The following is a 20,927-nucleotide window of genomic DNA, read 5'->3' as shown; positions in this document are numbered from 1 at the left end:
ACTGGGATGTCAACTGGTTCCTGACCAAACTGGGCCCGGCAGAGGGCAGTGTTGGTACTGGGATGTCTACTGGTTCCTGACCGAACTGGGCCCGGCAGAGGGCGGTGTTGTCCCGGGATGTCTACTGGTTCCTGACCGAACTGGGCCCGGCAGAGGGCGGTGTTGGTCCCGGGATGTCTACTGGTTCCTGACCGAACTGGGCCCGGCAGAGGGCGGTGTTGGTCCCGGGATGCGGGATGGGCTCCGGCTGTGGGAGGAGAGGCGCTCGGATTTCAGCTTGTTTGGCGGAGAGAGAAGCGGCTGTTGATCCAGCAGAGCTCCGTCGTCATGTCCAGCACCGAGTCCGGCACCGAGTCCGGCACCGAGTCCGGCACTCTCTGAACCCGGGAGCAGCAGCTGAGGACCGGGTAAAGGAGGCAGTGTGCTTATTAAAGACTTATTAGCGAGTTAGCTTTAGCTAGCTTAGCCTCGCTGCAGCTCTGCTAGCACTAGTTAGCTAGTTATAGCTAATAGTATTAACGAGGAGGTTCTGGGGGTCATTTGGGTCGTTAGTTAGTAGGTTAGTTAGTTATCTAGCTAGTCGTGGTCGTTGTTAGTGTGTCCGGGCTAAGACAGGGCAGGACGTCCCGGGAAATCCTCCTACTGGTAGCCACATGGCTAGCCTGCCGTGCCCTGCTTTAGCTAGCATGCTAACTGGCTAACAGTCAGTATTCTGCTGTAAACTCCCTCGAACCGAGCTGGATATTCTCTAAAAAGCTAAAGAAATGGAGTTAAAGGGTGGAAATGAAGTATTTTCCCCAAATTCCCTCTGCACTAGTTTGTTTACCTTGTTTGTGCACCTGTATGGGAGAGTGCGCTCACTCTGTCCGAATATTTATGGACACCCTAGTACCTGTAGAGAGGTGCTGCCAGGTACTGCGGGAGTAGATGGACATAATGCCAGGCGTGGGCTAGAGGGGTGTGAAGCCCCCCAGTATTGAGGAGCTGTGTTCTCTGGAATGATGATGATGAAGATGATGATGATGATGATGATGACTTTTGAATGGGATGAGGTGAGGTGAGATGAGGTGAGGTGGTGGTCCTCCAACATCCTGCCCTCAATCCTCAAATCCTCACAGCGATGCTCCTTCCCTGGACAGACGAGACTACCTTTGTAGTGAGCAGGTGTCCCAATACTTTTGTCCACATGGACAATGTGTGTTTGGTTGGGTTTAGCCTGAAAACGTACGCTGAGCCGGTCGAGAGCTGAGCTTAACCGGCTGGTTCACCAGTGTTTGATGTGTTTTCTGATGGTTCTTTGATCTCCTGGATCAAAGACCGGTTTAGACCATCTAAAACAGCTACTAGCAAGCAGGACCAGGTCTTGGTCTTGGGCTGGATTTCTCAGCAGGGTTGTAGGGTTCATTTGCAGTTACATTTTATATTTTTATTTAATTGCATTAAACCAAACCAACACACACACACACACACACTGAGAAGAGTAGACGTCAGTTCCAGAAGCGTAGTAAATGATAGAGCGGTCAGTACTGAAGTATTGCTAAGTAGTAGGACTACAGTGCTACACAGGCTAGTGGTATATCATGGTATGGACATTCATGGTTATCGCACCAGGTACGTGTGCTTAATACCAGTAGTTTAAAAAAAAATGACAGTCCTGCCAATTTCCTGTTATTGTTTTGTTTTTACTAATAGAGAAAATAATAATCAGATGAATCCATAATAAAAAACATTATTAGCTTAAAATAATATAGAAAATATGTTTCTTTATTTGCTTTTATCAAAAGATCTTCCATCATAAAACAGTTGATATATCGTAAAGATAGTACTGCCATTAGAGAAGTACTGCTATTAGAATAGGACTCTCTACAGGAGCAGATACACTTGAGCCTATTGGCACCATGTATAATAATGCCAGGCGTGGGCTAGAGGGATGTAAAGCCCCCCAGTATTGAGCTGTGGAGGCACTGTGTTCTCTGGAATGATGATGATGATGATGGTGGTGGAGCTCCATCCAGTACTTTTGAATGGGATGAAGCCCTTCCAGCTTCAAGTACGGCTCGGCTCGACCCGCCATTCCTCAAAATCCACGGAAGACGAGCGTCCAGACTTTTTACTGTCCTGCACCGAAGTGGTGGGACGAGCTTCCCCTGGGTGTCCGAACAGCAGAGTCCAACGCTCGCTGTCTTCAAACCCAGACTGAAGACCCTCCTCTTCTGAGTGCTCAGGCGAAGAGAAGAGTATTATGGTCTCCTTACTGACTTGAGTTTAGTAGAGTCTAAGATTAGAGGAGCTTTGAATTATTAGTCTATTTAAACTATCTGAGGTTCTTCTTGGGTAAATAGTGAAGCTCTTACTGTTAAATGTTACAATGAGGTGGGGTTCAATCAAAAATCTTCTGATTTCATTTCGTTACTGTTCACAAGGACAGTCCCACCTGTGGTGGTCCCACCTGCTTCATTTCTGCTGATTCATCAAATCTAATTAGTCCTACAACATACAGCGCATCCCTAAAATGTCTGTTCCACCTTAAATGGTGCAAGAGTTAGAGAAAAGGGACTTGCTATGGGCGGACCGTTACAAGTAGCCATAACTTACTTGCGAAAGGGTTAAGGGTTGTTGTATAATAAATACTACTAATAATAATAATAATAATAATAATATGACGTTTAGCTGCTTATTAAATTGTATGTTGCTGCCAGCGTCTGTACTGTTTAGCCATTGGTCCCAAAGCTCATTTTTTTCAGGTGTCATGATTTCATTTTAAAGCAGAAATATGAGGAAGAAGGACGGGGAAGGAGAAGAATAGCGTCTCAGAGGATCGGGTTCCCAAGCTGATCAGGGCTGAATGTACAAAGGCTTTCCACTGCAGTTCTGTTCGTCTGTAAATAAGTAGTGTTGTTTTGAGCTGCTGCTTTTGTTCTCCTCCTCTATTCACTTCTTCTCCTTTTACTTTTACTTGTACCACGACCATTATTTCACTGACGCAACAGCACTTTTACTTGAGTATGGGTTTAGCCCTGCTGTTCAGCTTGGCCGAAATCCCAGCTCGAACCCTCCGCCGTGTTTAATTGTTGATGAAATATCGAGTTTCGCGTTGGCTCTCATCTTGCTAAGCAGACTCGGTGGGGATTATCGTAGAGTACGGTTGAAATGCAGGGCAGGCGCACACTCTATACCTACTTCTTCATACCAGGACTGAAGCTCAGATGGTTGGTCTGGGATGACGTTTATTCGTGGCTCTCCAGTTTCTTTGAGTAGACCTCTCCAGAGGTTGAGGAGCCGTAGTTGTGCACACAGCTTGACTAATCTCCGTTGAATAGTATTGGCAATAGAACTGTACGGTCCAGGGCATAGGGTCATAGTGCGCAATGCCAAGTCTGGGCTAGAGGTTTTTTTTTTTTTAAGCCCCTCAACATTGGATTGGAGTGTTAGAGCTCCATCACCCAACATCAACACCTTTCTGACCTCTGTAATACTCTCAGGGTGGCTGAATTAGTGAGGTCAGGAACATCTAGTCTTCTAAGCCTTCCCAGAAGCATTGAAGCTGTCCTGCAGGTCAGGAGCACAAACACACACCCTGTTAATACTCGAGGGATGAGTTTATGGCTTGTGGTGGGAACACACACCAGGTTTTGAAAATTGTTGCTCATCTTCGAGTGAGGCGTGAAGATTATGGTCTACCAGGGTTTCGTATTCTAGTCTGTCGGTCTGATATTGGCGAAGTTCACTGAAAACACAGAGTAAAGTTCAGTGGTGATGGGACGCTTGGCTCTGGCTTAGTGGCAAGAGTCCAAATACAGCGGAGGTTGACACCATCCAATCAGGTTTGATGTGCTCTGTCATGCCACAGGTCGATGGCGGTCATGTTGTTCCAGTGTCGTTTGGCTTCCTGGACAGGGATTAAGTCTATTCCTGGAGTACACTCATTTTAACGGCATTCTGAAGGGGTGTCTAGATACTTTTGACCACAGTGTGTATGCGGGCCGTTATCTTTGATGGGGTAGAGGCTGGCTGAGTAGTAAGCAGGAGAGCTTATAGTGGTCGTACTGTATGTAGAACCTTCTAGAGAGTGTGGGAGAACCATCCGAACACCCACATGTTGTTTGAGATGGCACGGTTCTTTATAGATCCTTCAAACGAAGGGTTTCTTTGATGTGAAGAACCCTTTAACCAGGCAAAGAACCATTCAAGCATCTAAATGGTTCTTTGTAGAATCTTTTACAGAAGGTTTTCCCAGTGTGAAGAACCCTATTACCAGTCAAAGAAGCGTTAAAGTGGTTCTTTGAGATGTCATGGTTCTGTGCAATCTTTTACTGAAGGATTTAACCAGGCAAAGAACCATTCAAGCATCCAAATGGGTTTTGAGATGTCATGGTTCTTTGTAGAATGTTTTATGGGGGGTTTCCCCCAATGTGGAGAACCCTAAAACCAGGCCAAAAAGCATTCAGGCATCTAAATAGTTTTTGAGATGCCATGGTTCTTTGTCGAATCTTTTACAGATAGTCTCCCCCAGTGTGAAGAACCCTTAAACCAGAATCGATATATCATGCAGCTCTAATACAGGGTAGCACTACATCGTCTCAGGCTTCAAAGGTAAGGCAGTGCTTTGTCAGTGTTGGCCTAATCCTGATTAGTGGCACACTGCTGTGGTTGTAGTGCCTGTGCTGGGCTGGTCCCTTTCCCCAGCCTTTACAAAGCCCCTTTGTACGTTTCGCCATTCATAGAATCGCCACGCTTGCGTCGGTCGCTCGCCTCTTAACTTACACCGCATGTCAAGCCTGTAACAGGTGAAGAAGCAGTGGCCAGTGCTGCTGGACAGTGTGGAACTTCCAATTAGCCAGACTTTCTTAGGCGTGTGTCAATAAATAACGTTTGTATATGTATTTACAATTTTTGAGGTCCTCTCTCAATTTGTAAAGTGACCTTTGGTATGTGAAATCACTATGTCTAGCGTACAATAATGATATTAATAATAATAATAATAATAATAGGTTCTGCATTGCATTTTAAAGCTGTACTCTCATCTACCCCTAAAAGCATACTGAAGCTCTTACAGGGGCGTTCATGTTGTTTCTGACCAAAAGCACAGGTCACGTCATACTGAGGAACTCCAAACCCAGAAGTGGAAACTTCCGAGTCAGGTTGAATGCCAGCATAAGCTTCTTCCCCTAGTTGACTGTCTGTGTTCGTGGCCAGCTCCCTTCCTGGAGACCGGATTTAGAGACTTGGGCTGTTTGTGTGACCCTGACCGTTGCAGTGACCGTAATGATTCTTAAAATTCATCATTTGATTTGATACATTTACATTAGTGGCATTTAGCTGACGCTCTGAGCGACTTACATGGTTACTCGTATTACAGAGGTGGGCCAATGTAGTGTTAGGAGTCTTGCCCAAGGACTCTTATTGGTGTAGCGCAGCACCCATAGTCACCCAGACCAGGAATTGAACCCCAGTCTCCAACGTGGTGTTGTAGCTCACTGGCAGGTAGTGGTGTTATCCATAACTCCACACCAACCGCTGATACAATATGGTGGAGGTTTGTATTAATGAAGTGCAGATAAGGTGGACTGATAAGTGTGCCTTTATTAATGTGCTAATATTAGTTGTAGCATTGTAGAAGTACAAAACTCTCTACAATGGAGGGAAGTTTCAATACAGTATATCCTATTGTATCATTAATAGCATCCCACAAAGCTATGCTCTGCGAGATGCTACCACCCTTCACCATTTGCCCATGGCTTTCGTTTTGCACTAGTACAGTCCAGGCCATGACGTCTCTGAGCCAAAGGTGGTTGTTCTGACTGCTAGGTAGGTGGCAAAATTAAATATTATTTAAAATAATAATAAAATGATTAGGCATGCTCCGATCCGGCTTTTTCTGTTCATAAACTTTGCATATCTGTCGATACCCAATACCACTGTTGAATTAATAAACCGTATACCTCACCTTGTGGGAGAGACTTAAGGCATCAGCCTTGACTTAAACATTACTTTACTAACTTTTCAAACTAAATATAACAAATTAACACAAATATATAAATGTACTAAATTTCTAAAATAAACAAGTGTGCAAGAAACGCCATTCAAATTCAAAATAAAACTATATTATATATTATAAATATAATAAATAAATATATTAAATATATATAAATATATTAAAATACATTTTAATAATAAATAAATATTAATTAAATTGAAAAAAATAAAAAAATATATTCAATAATATAAATATTATTTTTATTATAAAAATAATAAAATATCAGCAAAAAATGAAAATAGGTAGCTTTTCTTTTTTTTATTATTATTTTTGGTGAAATTCTAAATAAAATCTAGCAGCTGAACCTGAGGATAAATAAGTAACTCTGTCAAACATCTAAACATTTAGCGAATTAAAGTGAAAGAATCAGTTCCATGGATCGGCCTAATTATCCGAAACCTGATCCAGCTGATTTTATTAATATCGGGCCGATATCCAATCCTAATATTGGATCAGTGCATCTCTAAATATTATACTGGTGCCTTTGACGTTAGATGGCTGTTGATTAACCAGTCAAACAACACCGCCGTGCGTCCGTCCACTTGTCCATTCCTGCATATGCTTGCTTTGGGCCAAAGAGTGTCTCTATATATCTGGACAATTTAAGGTTAGTATAAGCTGTGGAGTCTTTACTGATGCAGGAGCACACCGTCCGTACTTTCCCCACCTCTTCATGTAAAGCTAATCCCCCTCGGAGCAGTCCTAGCAGTACTGGAAGACTAAAGAATCTCAATTTGTGTGTTTTTGGCTCTTAGGGGCTTTGGGATGGGCCGCCGACGATGCTAGCTCTACCATGGGCAGTATCACTCTGCGCTACTTCTGCTATGGATGTCTCTTCACGTCCGTGACCTGGTCCATCCTGCTGTTCCTCTACTTCAGCCTCAGCCAGGAAAACCAACTGTCCCTCAGCTATGTGCCCATCCAGGGGGCGCAGCATCGCTTCCAGCCACGCTTCACCCGACGCCCGGGGATTCTCAACAGGGGCGCTGAGCCGGGCCGAAGGGGCCACGGCCTGGACCCCCACAAACCCGATCTCTCGCCTGAGATGGGTGAGACTATTCTCTGCTGTTTGCTGCAGTGAACTGATGAGCTGTTTGTGCCATCAGTAAAACTGTAAGGCTGTGAGTTGTTGCTTCCTGCAGGTTTTAAATAAGGATGAGTTCGTAATTAAGGATCTTTTACAGGTATGATTTTCAGTGAGAAGGATCAGGAGGTGAGAGATATGGGCTACCACAGGCATGCCTTCAATGTTCTTATCAGCAACCGGCTTGGATACCACAGAGACCTGCCCGACACCAGAAACGACAAGTAAGTGTGTGTGAGGCTGTGTTGGTACATGCTAGTAGACCAGAACGACCTCAGTCCCTCCCTCAGTTTCTCAGTTCCAAGTTAAGATGTGCTCACAAAGGCAACATCTAGAGCTTGTAGGGAGAACTAGGGATGCACTGATCCAGCTTTTTTAGTTCCGAAACCGATACAGATACATAAACTTTGCATATCAATCGATACCCGATACCAGTACGATATTGTTGCTGAATTAATAAACCGCAAACCTCCCCGTGTGGGAGTGACTTAAGGCATGAGGATTGACTTAATCATTACTTTATATAATATAACAAATTAACATATAGATATAAATGTACTAAACTGTCATTTGTCACTTTTTTTTTTGCACATTTAGTTCAGTCTCACACCAACAAATTAAAGTGAAAGGATCAGTTCTATGGATCGGCCAAATTATCCAATTTCCGATACCCGATCCAGCTAATTTTGTTAATATCGGGGCCGATATCTGAGCCTAATATCGGATCGGTGCATCCCTACGGAGAACGCTGCCCTGTAGAGCTTGTAGGGAGAATGTCTATGCGTGGACCGTATAGATAGGGGCGGGGTGTCTATGCGTGGATCTCGTAGGTAGGGCCTGGGCGTCCTCGCGTGGACCTCGTAGGTAGGGGCGGAGTGTGGCATCTTGCATGGACCTTGTAGGTCAGGGGCGTCTATGCGTGGACCTCGTAGGTAGGGGCGGGGTGTCTATGCGTGGACCTCGTAGGGCAGAGGTGTGCCGTCTATGCGTGGACCTCGTATGTAGGGCCGGGGCGTCTATGCATGGACCTCGTAGGTAGAGCTGGGGCGTCCACACGCGGACCTCGTATGTAGGGCCGTGGCGTCTGTGCGTAGACCTTGTAGCTCGGGGCGGGGGCGTCTGTGCGTAGACCTTGTAGCTCGGGGCGGGGGCGTCTGCGCGTGGACCTTGTAGCTCGGGGCGGGGGCGTCTGTGCGTAGACCTTGTAGCTGGGGGCGTCTGCGCGTGGACCTTGTAGCTCGGGGCGGGGGCGTCTGCGCGTGGACCTTGTAGCTCGGGGCGGGGGCGTCTGCGCGTGGACCTTGTAGCTCGGGGCGGGGGCGTCTGCGCGTGGACCTTGTAGCTCGGGCCGGGGGCGTCTGCGCGTGGACCTTGTAGCTCGGGGCGGGGGGCGTCTGCGCGTGGACCTCGTAGGGGGAACATTTAAAAATGTTGAGTGTTTGAGAAGCATGCCGTTCTTGCTTCATGCTGTTCGGGTTATTTCTGGGTGATGCGGTTGAGTAAGTGTTGCTTGACCACAGCCAAGGTCATGCTCCAAGTTTAAACTGTAATCTTTTAAAGAGCTTATGCTGCATTTTTAATACGGTGTATGCGGACAGATACACTTTTCAGATATGGTAGTTGTGTGTTTAATGTTTTTAATGATTTTAGGCTCTCGAGCTGTAGGCGTATAATTCAGCCGATTAGTCATGGAGCTTATTTTCCACTAATTGCTCTGAATATCTCAGTAACTATTGTGAAATCAATATGCAAGTTTTTGTTGTTATGAGGCTGAGGAATCCAAATATACGCCCACAAACAAGTCTCTTAAGGTTAAGGGGTTATTAAATGCTACTGCCAACAGCTAAAAATGATAATGTGGTTGGTGGTAAGCAAAAGCAAATGGAGATCAGCTAGCTTCATGTATAATGCTAACTAGACCCATTCATTCATTATTTACAGTGTTAACTTTTACTGTATTAACCCTTTCACCTCTCCTCCTCTAGGTGCAAAGAAAAGACCTATCCATTGGCACTGCCGACGGCCAGTATAGTGATCTGCTTCTTTAACGAGGCGTTCTCTGCCCTGCTGAGGACTGTTCACAGTGTTTTGGATCGTACCCCAGGCTACCTCCTGCACGAGATCATCCTGGTGGATGACAACAGTGAGCTAGGCAAGACTCTTTATGTCCAGATTGTCAGATCATACTAACACCTTTGTCTTTCTCCTAGTCCAGCGAGGCGCAGCAGGACCTCCTCTATCATGAGGATGTTGTTCTGGGCAGTTAGTTTGGCTTGCTGAGACTATTGTTTTACTGTTCATATTTAAAGCTTGTAAACCAGTATGAATCTGCAGTGTGAATATACACTTTGTAAATTCATACTGGATTAAAATACACACCCTGCAGATTCATACTGGGTTAAAATCACTCCACGGTTATTACTATCAGACTGTAGAAACTACACACCCTGCAGATTCATAGTGGATTTAACTACACAAGATTCATAGTGGATTTAACTACATACATGGCAGATTCATACTGGATTAAATCACTCTACAATTATAACAGTCAAACTATGAGAACTACAGGCATAGCAGATTCATACTGGGTTAAATCACTCCACGGTTATTACTGTCAGACTATATAAACTACACCCTGCAGATTCATACTGGATTTAACTGCACACCCTGCAGATTCATACTGGATTAAAATCACTTCTTCACAATTATTAAAGTCAAACTATTAAAAAAATTACAGCCATTGCAGATTCATACTGGATTAAAATATCTCCACAGTTATTACTGTCAGACTAAATAAACTACACATCCTGCAGATTCATACTGGATTAAAATCACTCCACAGTTATTATTACTGTCTGACTATATAAACTACACCCTGCAGATTCATACTGGATTAAATTACCCACAGTTATTATTACTGTCAGACTATATAAACTACACACCCTGCAGATTCATACTGGATTAAATTACCCACAGTTATTACTGTCAGACTATATAAACTGCACACCCTGCAGATTCATACTGGATTAAAAACACTCCACAGTTATTATTACTGTCTGACTATATTAACTACACCCTGCAGATTCATACTGGGTTAAAATCACTCCTTAACTGTTAGTGTCAGACTATATAAACTACCCACCCTGCAGATTCATAGTGGATTTAACTATACACTGCAGATTCATACTGGGTTAAAATCACCCCACAGTTTAAACTGCACACCTGTAGTGTGTGTATAAACTACACAACCTGCAGATTCATACTGGATTCATCATTCATTTAAATGACAATCTCCCAAGTAAAAAAATCCAGCCATGCGTAGCCCGGAGTATCGGAGTGCATGATTGGCCTTGCTCTCTCTCTGGGTGGCTAGGCAGTGTTTCCTCTAGGATTTTATACTCCTCCACCTCACATCCCCCACCCCCTTCAACCTTGGTAGATGAAGCTGAAAAGGTACTAAAATTACAACATCAAATAAGAAACTAGACTGCAGATCAAACTCTGTAAATTATTTATTTAGATCCATTCGTACATGTGCAGCCTTTCACCCACTGCTTACAGACAGCAAATACAGATTTACCTCAGTGCCAGAGTCTTTTATTTTATTTTATTTAAAATTAAAGAGCTTTATGACTCTCATCATACCGTCATTCCAATGTTAATTTTTAATTTTAATAATTAAATGAATCAAAGTGTTCAGCACGTCTTACCACCCTCTGTGTCTGTGTACTACCTCTTAACAAACTGGCTGCTGTTCAAGCAGAAAGACACAAGCTGGACAGTGCTAGGATAGCAATGTTAGCTGAGGTAACCGGACCTTAGCCTTTGTTTGTGTACCGAAAAACTGTCTGCCTGCCTTTCTCTGTGTAAATTTCAACTCTCGTGATCTGCTGTGTTTTTCTGTGGTCCCCACATGGCTCTAATTTAATGTAGTTCTGTTAAATTCAGTTGCGTTGAGCAATTGAACAGTGTCGGAGTCATAAAGCCGTGCCTGTGCTGGTGCGCGTGCCTTCGTTACAAACAGGGGTTTTGAATTTTTGGGCGTGGTGCAGTGTGTCGTACTGTTTGCGTCAGGCCTTACGCTGCGTTTGCGTTTGTTCTTACGTTCTAACTGAATGTTAGGTAGTTTAATCTGCCTTTCTCTTAATTCTACCTTCCTAACTCTCCCTGTCTGTCTTATTTCACTGTCTCATTGAGTGCATAGAGATAGAAAAGCTGGGTTGGGCTAGAGAAATTGTAGAGAGGAGGATTCAGACACTAGAGGGCGCTCCCGAACGAGTCAAGAATGAATGGCTTGATATGGAGAATTTGGGCGAATTCACAGCTTAGGAGCGTTCAATGATGCTGAGGTCTGGAGACTCGTATGGTCAGTCCATAGTTCTTAAAACAACCACAGCAGCAGCTTGATTGACCAGTTCCTTGCAGCAGTTTGCTTTTCTAGTTAGATATATAATATATACAGGTAAGTTATATAATAGTATAATTATATTTACAGCTATGTTATATAATAGTATAATTATATTTACAGCTATGTTATATAATAGTATAATTATGTTTACAGGTATGTTATATAATAGTATAATTATGTTTACAGGTATGTTGTATAGTATAATTATGTTTACAGGTATGTTATATAATAGTATAATTATGTTTACAGGTATGTTATATAATAGTATAATTATGTTTACAGGTATGTTGTATAGTATAATTATGTTTACAGGTATGTTATATAATAGTATAATTATGTTTACAGGTATGTTATATAATAGTGTCATTATTTTTACAGGTATGTTATATAATTGTATAATTATGTTTACAGGTATGTTATATAATAGTGTCATTATTTTTACAGGTATGTTATCTATTTATCTATCTATAGTCATTTTCCAAAATTAAAGGAAGGTCTGTGACAAGTGGTGGACACTATTTTAGCTAGGCATGCTATACTAGGATCATTAGTCTGATCCTAGGGACCGATCCATTTTGTTCATCCCGATTTCTAACTCTTGATCAGAGTAACTTACAGATGTGATGCACATATAGCAAACAGCAAGTGTGGTGTCCTCTACCTGTCATCATCTCTTGGCGAGTAATCCAGCTCTTCTTCCATATAAGGAGAACCGAGAAGGGAGGAGCTGCTCACTCCTCTTTGGTCTCACAGCTGCCGAGGACCAGCACAGTTATTTATTTTAGTGACAAATAAACAGAAATTGGGTTCATTAATATCTGTGTTAATTTATTATAGTTTTACAAAGTTAGTAAAGTAATGTTTAAGTCAATCCTGATGACTTAAGTCTTTTATATGATTTATTAATTCAACAATGGTATCGGCCGATACACAACGATCATATATCGTTATCTGCATCAGGACAGAAAAAAACTGAGCTTTTATTCGATTAGCTCCATTCATCCCAATTTATTGAGGACTCGCTCGTGGGCTCCCTCTAGCGTTATGCACTCATTTTTTATGATAAATAAAGTTAATTATTGTGATTTCATGACATATAAAGTTCTGAAGCAGTGAGCTGACGCTACAAAATGTGTTGTGGAAACTGGAAGGATGGCCCTCCCTCTCCCCCATCACTCGGCACAAAGCTAGCCAGTGTGGACATGCATTAGCTCGTGCAACAGAACTGGCTTAGCATGCTGTGGAGCTTCCTGTGCCTTCATCCTTCCAGCACTTGTAGCATTGTGTGATTGGTAGTTCTACCTAGTTCTAGGTAGTGCTGGGAGTTTTGGGAAGACATTTAGAGCTGATTCAGCTTAATTGTGGTTAAATGAATGAACTTTGAGTGTCTTTTGTGTATGTATGTCCAGAGGACCTGAAGGAGGACCTGGATGTGTATGTGCAGAAGAACCTGCCAGGCAAGGTGAAGTTGGTGCGGAATGGGAAGAGGGAAGGGCTGATCCGTGGAAGGATGATTGGAGCATCTCACGCTACAGGTGTGTTCTCATCTCCCTGCCATCTTCACGAGGACAGGCTCATCACGGAGGCGTAGTCAGATCTGGAGATTAATGCAGGTCGTATTTCCCTCTCTCTTTCTGTTTCTCTGTGTTCGTCTATCTCTCTCGCCCTCAGGGGAGGTCTTGGTGTTCCTAGACAGTCACTGTGAGGTAAATGAAGCGTGGCTGCAGCCCTTGCTGACGCCCATCAAGGAAAACCGCCACACCGTGGTGTGTCCCGTCATTGACATCATCAGCGCAGACACGCTGGTCTACAGTCCGTCCCCTATTGTCCGGGGGGGTTTCAACTGGGGGCTGCACTTTAAGTGGGATCCTGTTCCTATGTCTGAGCTCAACAACCCCAGTGGAGCCATCAGGTACCTGCACACGACGGTCAACCACTGTCTAGATCCATCACTCTTTATTTATTTATTTATTTATTTATTTATTTATTTATTATTTAATATCCTCTTCCATTCTGCCTGACAACTGGTATGTTGTCTTGTCCCGTTTAGAGCTGATGGAGGCATGTTCCTAATGTGCAGCGAGGCCGATATGAGTGATAACCCTGTATGTCATCCATATCGTGCAGCTGTGTCTGTGGTCTGCACTAGCCTCAGTGTTCCAGAGCTCTGTGTGTCGTGTGGTGTGTCATGCCCGCAGCTCTTTGGCAGTGCTGTGGTTTATAGATGTAGGGGATAAAAGCTGTTGAGTGCTGTTGGTGGTGCTGTGACCCTGGGACCACTCTGCATTGATCCTGTCAGATGGGCAGCTTTAAATCCATTAGTGTGACGAGGGCCGACGAGGGCCAGGGGGCTTCGCTGTCTGTCTCTGTTGGTTGGCCATCTCGCTCTGTGCTGCTGTGTTTGACAACATTCGCTAACTGTAAAGCAGGCTTCTCAGTCCTGGAGCGCCACGGCCGAGCTCTACAGCTTTCACTTAATAGATTCATATCATGTATTGTACCGGTCAAAAGTTTTAGAACACACCCAATCAGTCCAGTTTTTGTATTCATATTTAAGCACCAGTGCAGTGAGTAAAAGTCCAGGGATCTCCGTGGTGCTTCCTGATCTCTTGGGAGAAAAAATTAACTGAAAATTTGAAAATAATGTAAATTGTATTAATTATATTTTATTTTTTTATTTTTTTTTAGAAAGAACAAATCATTAGATAACGATTTACAGCTGGTCTGTCAATGCATGTAAATTAAGCTTAGAAAAATTGGTTTACTTAAATGTATGAACCCTCATCTGTGTAAAAGCAGTGTTGAACATACTGCCCTGTCTACCGCAGTGTTTACACAACACTGTACATTCACACTGCTGTTATAATGACTGGGAAAAAACCCTTAACACAGAAACACAGAGATCACAGTAACTCCTAACAGTGGAGCTCTTTCTTTAAAAAAAAAAAAAAACTCCAGGGAAGGGTCCTGGTGCAGGACGAGGGCCCTGGAAACTGGAGTTGTACTGTTTTGTTATGTAAATTTTAGGGGTGTAAATATAAGGAGTCAAGACTGTGATGTAAGAGTTTTGGGGTTTTGGAATTGGCCTGTTTTTGCAGCTCAGTTTTGGTTCTGCTGGATTTTCTTTGGAAGGAGGAACAACAGTGAGGTTCTCAGTTTCTCACTTCCATGTTCTGAACTATAATTATTTAACTATTCCAAGATGGGTCCAGTTTTCTATTTGACGGCATCTTTAAGGTGAAGCTCTACAGTTATTGGCATACCTCAGCTTCCATTAGTTGTTAGCTTCTTGGCCTCTTAGCTCCAGTACAAATCTAACACAGCAATCTTTGGACCAAATCTAACATATATCGGGGCTGTTTGACGATGTTAAAGGTGAGGGAAGAGCTGTAAATGAGATTTTTCACTTCAGCACACTGAGGCGGGATGCTGTCCATACAAATGTAGTTGGTCAGTGGCTCAGAAAGACTTATTTGAGTAATATTGGAACATGTGGCAAAAAAACATTGGACTTTGGCTCTTGTTGTGTTTGTTCAGCCTGTTGGGCTCAGTGTGTGATGGGTTCTGAGCGTGGCTTATATTTGACTTGGCTTATACTTCCTCCAGGTCTCCTACGATGGCTGGTGGCCTGTTTGCAATGGACAGGAAGTACTTCAATGAGCTTGGACAGTACGACAGTGGCATGGACATCTGGGGTGGAGAAAATCTGGAGATTTCCTTCCGGGTAAAGATAACATTATACAGTATCAGTCAAAAGTTTGGACACCTGATCGAAGGTGTGCTGCACATCATCTTAAAGATATTTGATACAAATGTAAGGGCGACACCTTTTTTGTTTTTAAAATAAGAGGACACTGGCGACACACTGGTATCCACTGTGGTAAGGATGTCGTATGTGGGGGTGGAGGGGGGGGGGGGGGGGTAGGCCTAAGTTGTGGGTTGAACTGAAAGGAGGTGATTTGGTCATGGTTTGAGAGGTATTTCCATCCTTACACATGTACACTGCCACAGTCCTACAACTTGGGCCTACTTAAACCCCCCACCCCCTCCCAGCAATGGCGTCCTAACTACAGTGGATACCAGTGTGTCGCCAGTGTCCTCTTATTTTAAAAACAAAAAAGGTGTAGCCCTAACATTTGTATCAAATATCTTCATGATGAGCAGCACACCTTCGATCAGGTGTGTCCAAACTTTTGACTCCAGTGGCCATTTTTTCATTTATTTGTTTGTTTATTAGTCACACTAGCATTTGGATCAGATGATTTTGCTTTTTTTTGTTGTTGTTTTTTTTTTCAAGACGTTTTTGTCCCAAAATTGTAGGAAAACAAACTTGCATGTGTGTACACACACACATGCACACACACAGCGTGCCAGATAGTGATTAGCATCTGACATTCTTCGGTTTATTCACGTTTTGGCTCATTTAGCTAACCGCTCCCCCCCTCGCTGAGTCCAAATTGGCTTTTCAGCTCCAATAGTAATAAATGTCAGAAACGCTGGCCAAGCCTGAGGTATTTCTCCGTTTCTCCGTGATGGTTTTTGGAGAGCGGAGCTGTAGATTCCCCCTGCCTGAAGGGGGATCGCTAATACAAGAAGCATAACCTTGCTTTTGGGAAGAGTTTAGACCATTAGGCTTGTGAGATTGTGTGCGATACGCTTTCATCCGATCAACACTCCAGCTTGTTTTCAGCGCACAGGAGAAAAGGTCTGCAGTTTATTTGGTCCCCTGGTCAAGTTTTACACATTGTGTTAATTTTCAAGGTGTGAGGAAGTACAGTGATGCACTTTAACACAATTATTTTCCCAATTTGGTACTGCCAATTACCTCACCCATACACCGCTCCCCCTAGCACTAGCAGTATCTCTTCTGATGCATGTGAAGCTGCTGATGCAGCATTGCCAGGCAGCCAACATACTCTGAGGAAAGCCCCGGCTCCCCAGCTCCACTGCACCAGCAAACAGATGCCTTTACCAGCCATCATTGCTTTAATTGGGAGTGATTAGGGAGTAGATCGCCATCTACCCACTCTGAGATAGCACGACCAGTTGTGCTCTCTTGGACTCCGGCTGCTGATGGCAAAACCGCTTGCCTCGAGATTCTAACTTTTGACCCCCAGGCCTTAATGGTAGTGTATTAGACCTGCTGAGCCACTTGGAGCGCAATTACTGTTGTATTGGCTGTAATGGAACTGATATTGTACAAGAACTCCAAAACAAAAAGACACTTAATAGAGAAATATGTAATAAACTGCCCCTTTTCTGCCATTTGATTCATCCGATGTAGTAAAACACCACAATTGATCAGTGAATCTCAGCAATTCTCAATCATTTTTGCTAGTTGACTCGCCCCTGTAAGCCATGTACGGATTCTTTTGGCTAGGGAACGGTCATTAGGACCAGTGTTATCCATCTGCTTGGCAGCTCCCTTAGAGAGTGAAGGAATTGGTCTGATAAGGAGGAGTCCTGAGCATCTGGAGGCTGAAGTGGTGGCTCATGGAGCTGTAATGTGCTGAGTGGTAACGGGCGCAGGGTTTCTTAAAGAGAAGGTACTTCATCATGAATTCCTCTGATCTTTTTGGACTGAAGACAAGTGTAATGTCTTTTCTCACCAGCTTGTCTGTGGGATTTGTGAGGTAGTGCTAGATTGAAGCCATGTGCCCTGACTTCAGATTGAACTAGAGGCAGGAGGACTTCAACTTTAACCCAATAGAGCTTTATCATTAGGTCGGGGTAACTGGCTAACTTGCTGAAAGTGCTTACGCTCTAGTTTTCTTCTTTTATCAAATGACTGTAGCTGAACTGTGCTGAACTGAGTTCCTCTGTCCTATTCCTGATCGTTTAAGAGTAGACTAGTGTGATGTGTTTTGCTCTCTTGGCTCTATATTAAGTTTGATCACAGCATTTCTAAGAATGAAGAATGGTCAGCATTAGCTAGGGGTACAGCTTTGAGCCATTGTCATCAGTAGGACACTTTAGCTAACTTACTGATGCTGTAAAAGTGCCAGTGTTGTGGTTCTAGCTAGTAACTGGAGATTTGTGTGTAAAAATCTCACATTTGTGTAAAAGATTTAGGCATGCAGTTTGTAGCAGATTATTTAATAAACCACATTTAATGCAGTTTGCTACTTTATCTGATTAAAATTACATTAGAAATTAGAAAAAATAATAATAGGTCAAGAATTTAATCAGGAATTGTCAGCTGATGATTTTTTCAGAGCGTTTGTGCTTTGTGCTAACACTCAGTAACCATGGGCTTCTCTGAGCAGCTTCTGAGTATTAACAAATTGAAGCTAATTAGAACCCAAACAGCAAAGTCCAGAGTTCACAGAGTGAAGGAAAAGCAGCCAAACAGCTCTCAGCACTTCTGGGAACTCCTTCAAGACTGTTGGAAAAGCATTCCAGGTGACCACCTCAAGAGACTGGTCGAGCTGACTGTGTAAAGCTGTCAACATGTGGAATTTGTTTGCTTATAATTCCAGTTTGGGTGTTTTCAGTATTAATCTACAATGTAGAAAATAGTACAACTAAAGGAAAACTGTCTGAAATGTAAGGCATCTCTCTGATAGAGCTGGTTCTATGACAGCAAATGACTTAACACTAGGTTTAGCCACCATGGAATAAGGTGCGCTGTTCTACTGTGCAGCGATGGTCTGACTAATCTCTGATGTTCATGTCTGAATATCTAGAGAAAAGCTGAGCGAGAGCTGGGCAATATGATGATATTTTATCATATCGTGATAAATTGTCATGGTGATAAGTATAAGCTTTTCTAATCATGTGTTTCGTTACTAACAGTGTAATTAGACTGAAGGGTTCATTAGATGAAGAGCAGCAGATGTTGATTAGAAATCACTGTATTCAGTACAGGAGAGGATCTGAACAGTAGTTTATAAGAATCTGCTGCTATTGATGTGTTTAGACTGTGATTACATGTATCGTGATTAATATTGTGTATCTCGAAAAGAGTCTTTAAATATCGTGAAATAGTATTTTTACCATATCGCCCAGCCCTACTAGAGAATTAGTGAAACGAGTGCTATGTTCTGATTGAGTTCATGTTGAACTCTTTGGCCACAATCACAGAAGTATGTTTGAAGAAAACATGATGCAACATTTGATGACGCAGAAAACGTTGCACAGGTTGTTGGAAGAATGGATTCTGCTAAATATCGAAATATGAAGACCTGTACCGGACGCTGATGTGACCCATTCAGGCGAGATACTGAAGTTGAAAAGCAGAACAGGATGAAGACCCAGAACAAAGCTTATAATCTACCAGGATCAATTAAAGTGAAGTGGCCCTCACAGTCCTTGGACTTCATTTAAACATGTGAGGGTAGATCCTAAACGTGCTGTCCGAGATTCCGTCTGTGAGGAACATTCAAAAGCGTTATTAGCTGTCAGAGTACATCAGAAGTGCTAGTATTAGCAAACACAAGACTTCCAAAGGGTATAAGGCCGTCTCCAAAGACCTTGGTATCCCGGTGTCAGCAGAACGCAATGTTCTTAAGAAGTTTGCCAAGCATGGAACCGTCAAGAACCTCCCTGGACGTGGGGGAAGGAGGAAAATTGATGAAGTCTTTGAAGGTTGGGGTGAAGGTTGGTGCGAATGGTGGAAAAAACAACATGTCAAACATCTAAAGACCTGAAGGCCAACCTGGAACAGTCTGGGGTCATGGTTTCAACAAGAACCACACGCCGCACACTAACCCATTACTTTGGACCTCCAGTTAAAATATCCTGAAGATATAACTTTGGTACATTTCCAGTTATTTCTGAAGATTTCTGTGCAGGTTGTGCCAATAATGGTGAGCAGGACTGCAGTGTCTGTCTGTCTGTGTGTCTCTGTCTGTCTGTCTGTCTGTCTGTCTGTGTGTGTGTGTGTGTGTATAAGTTGAAAATACTCAAACATCCAAGATACATACTCTGATCCAGTCGGTTTTTGTCCTTTTCAACAGACACCATTCTAGAAAAGGAAATTAAAAAAGGAGGAACATCTGAAACAATTATTAGTGATGTATGTTGGCATAGCAACGCTTCATCACTTCCTGTTTGTAGAAAATGGTAGGTTTGGTATGTTAATATTGTGTGCGCTAACCTGCCAAGCCGGCACCATTAAGATTCAGTATATACTCTGTACCTTATAGTAAGTGTGTGTAGTCCGGACACAGCTGGGACACAGCCATTATTTCTTGAAGTATTTTACTGCAACAGTTGTGTTTCCATATTTTCACTTCAGAAAAGGGGTGTCCAAACATTTGCATAAAGCATTGTGCAGAATTACTCTGTGGTCCACACTGTTTTTAAGTGTGTGTGTTTTCTCTCTGTCTCAGATCTGGATGTGTGGAGGCCAGCTCCTGATCATTCCCTGCTCTAGAGTGGGCCACATCTTCCGCAAGCGCCGACCTTACGGCTCGCCTGGCGGGCAGGACACCATGGCCCACAATTCCCTTCGGCTGGCCCACGTCTGGATGGACGAGTACAAGGTGAGCACTGAAAAGGCCTTAGATGAGAACTTGGTGTTTGAAAACAAATAGTCCCCCATTACAGTATACAATCTATATATATGCTTGGAGCTCTAAAACAATAAAGGACACTAATAACCAAAAGAAGAAGATTTATTTATTTTATTTATTAATATAATATTATTATTATTATTAGTAGTAGTACTAGTATTAGTTTAGTATGGTAATTTGTAATATAATAAATATTAAAATAATATAGCAGTTGAATATACAGCAACCTAAAACGCCAGACTTTTAAGAGCTGAATGACAGCGTGAAAAACACTTAAAATACACTCTTCACAGCTTCCACACTGATTTCAGAGAGTAAAGATTTGGGATGTGCATGGGTACTACATCATTCTAGATGCCAGTGTTTGTATATCTAAGCATTTTATGGGAGTTTTTAGTTGCTTTTAGTTTATCAGTACAAACGCATTACAGCCGTGCAACAGAATTTACCCTCCGCATTTAATCCATCACTGGCAGCGAACACACACCTGCTCTCCCACACTAGTGACTTGGGGCATCAGGGGTGCCTTAGCAGGGAACTTTCTAGAGGGAGGCAGTGTTCCAGTACTAAGCCTCCAGTCATAGAGACCCAGAGGACACCTTTTGCGTCTGAATTGGTCACTCTTTGACAGTTCTTTTAGAGGGACAGGTTACTCATTGTAGCTGGTAGCTTATCAGTGCTGCTGAGGTTGCACCTCGTTTAGGGCTGAGGTTCATCAGGACCCAGTTCAGGTGAGAGAACAGACACACTCAAACTTGGTCAAACCAAGCATGCAGACGTTCTGGTGTTGTATTCACCACATAATAACTGATTAACTGATCTTCTGTGTTTAAGAGAAAATAAACACCCAGAAGGTCTATTTATATCCTGTATACATTTTAT

At 43.0% G+C, this 20,927-nt stretch overlaps 1 protein-coding gene across 2 annotated transcripts in view; it reads left to right on the top strand.

Moving 5' to 3' along the window:
* The first annotated feature begins 230 nt into the window (after nt 1-230).
* galnt11 (UDP-N-acetyl-alpha-D-galactosamine:polypeptide N-acetylgalactosaminyltransferase 11 (GalNAc-T11)) overlaps nt 231-20,927 on the top strand; it is a 32,946-nt gene continuing 12,249 nt past the window's right edge. Inside the window, exons 1-8 of one of the 2 annotated variants that reach the window (XM_072679291.1) lie at nt 231-407; nt 6,793-7,086; nt 7,222-7,345; nt 9,107-9,273; nt 12,939-13,064; nt 13,201-13,441; nt 15,136-15,253; nt 19,863-20,015. In XM_072679291.1, coding sequence (XP_072535392.1) covers nt 6,831-7,086; nt 7,222-7,345; nt 9,107-9,273; nt 12,939-13,064; nt 13,201-13,441; nt 15,136-15,253; nt 19,863-20,015 — 1,185 coding nt within the window. In that variant the 5' untranslated portion in view covers nt 231-407; nt 6,793-6,830. Of the gene's footprint in view, nt 408-6,792; nt 7,087-7,221; nt 7,346-9,106; nt 9,274-12,938; nt 13,065-13,200; nt 13,442-15,135; nt 15,254-19,862; nt 20,016-20,927 lie in introns of those variants that run through there. The other variant, XM_072679292.1, reaches the window with a different exon arrangement.

The sequence above is a fragment of the Salminus brasiliensis genome, chromosome 5 (assembly GCF_030463535.1).
Source record: "Salminus brasiliensis chromosome 5, fSalBra1.hap2, whole genome shotgun sequence".
Lineage (NCBI taxonomy): Eukaryota > Metazoa > Chordata > Actinopteri > Characiformes > Bryconidae > Salminus > Salminus brasiliensis.
This window is presented reverse-complemented; position numbering and strand designations above follow the sequence as displayed.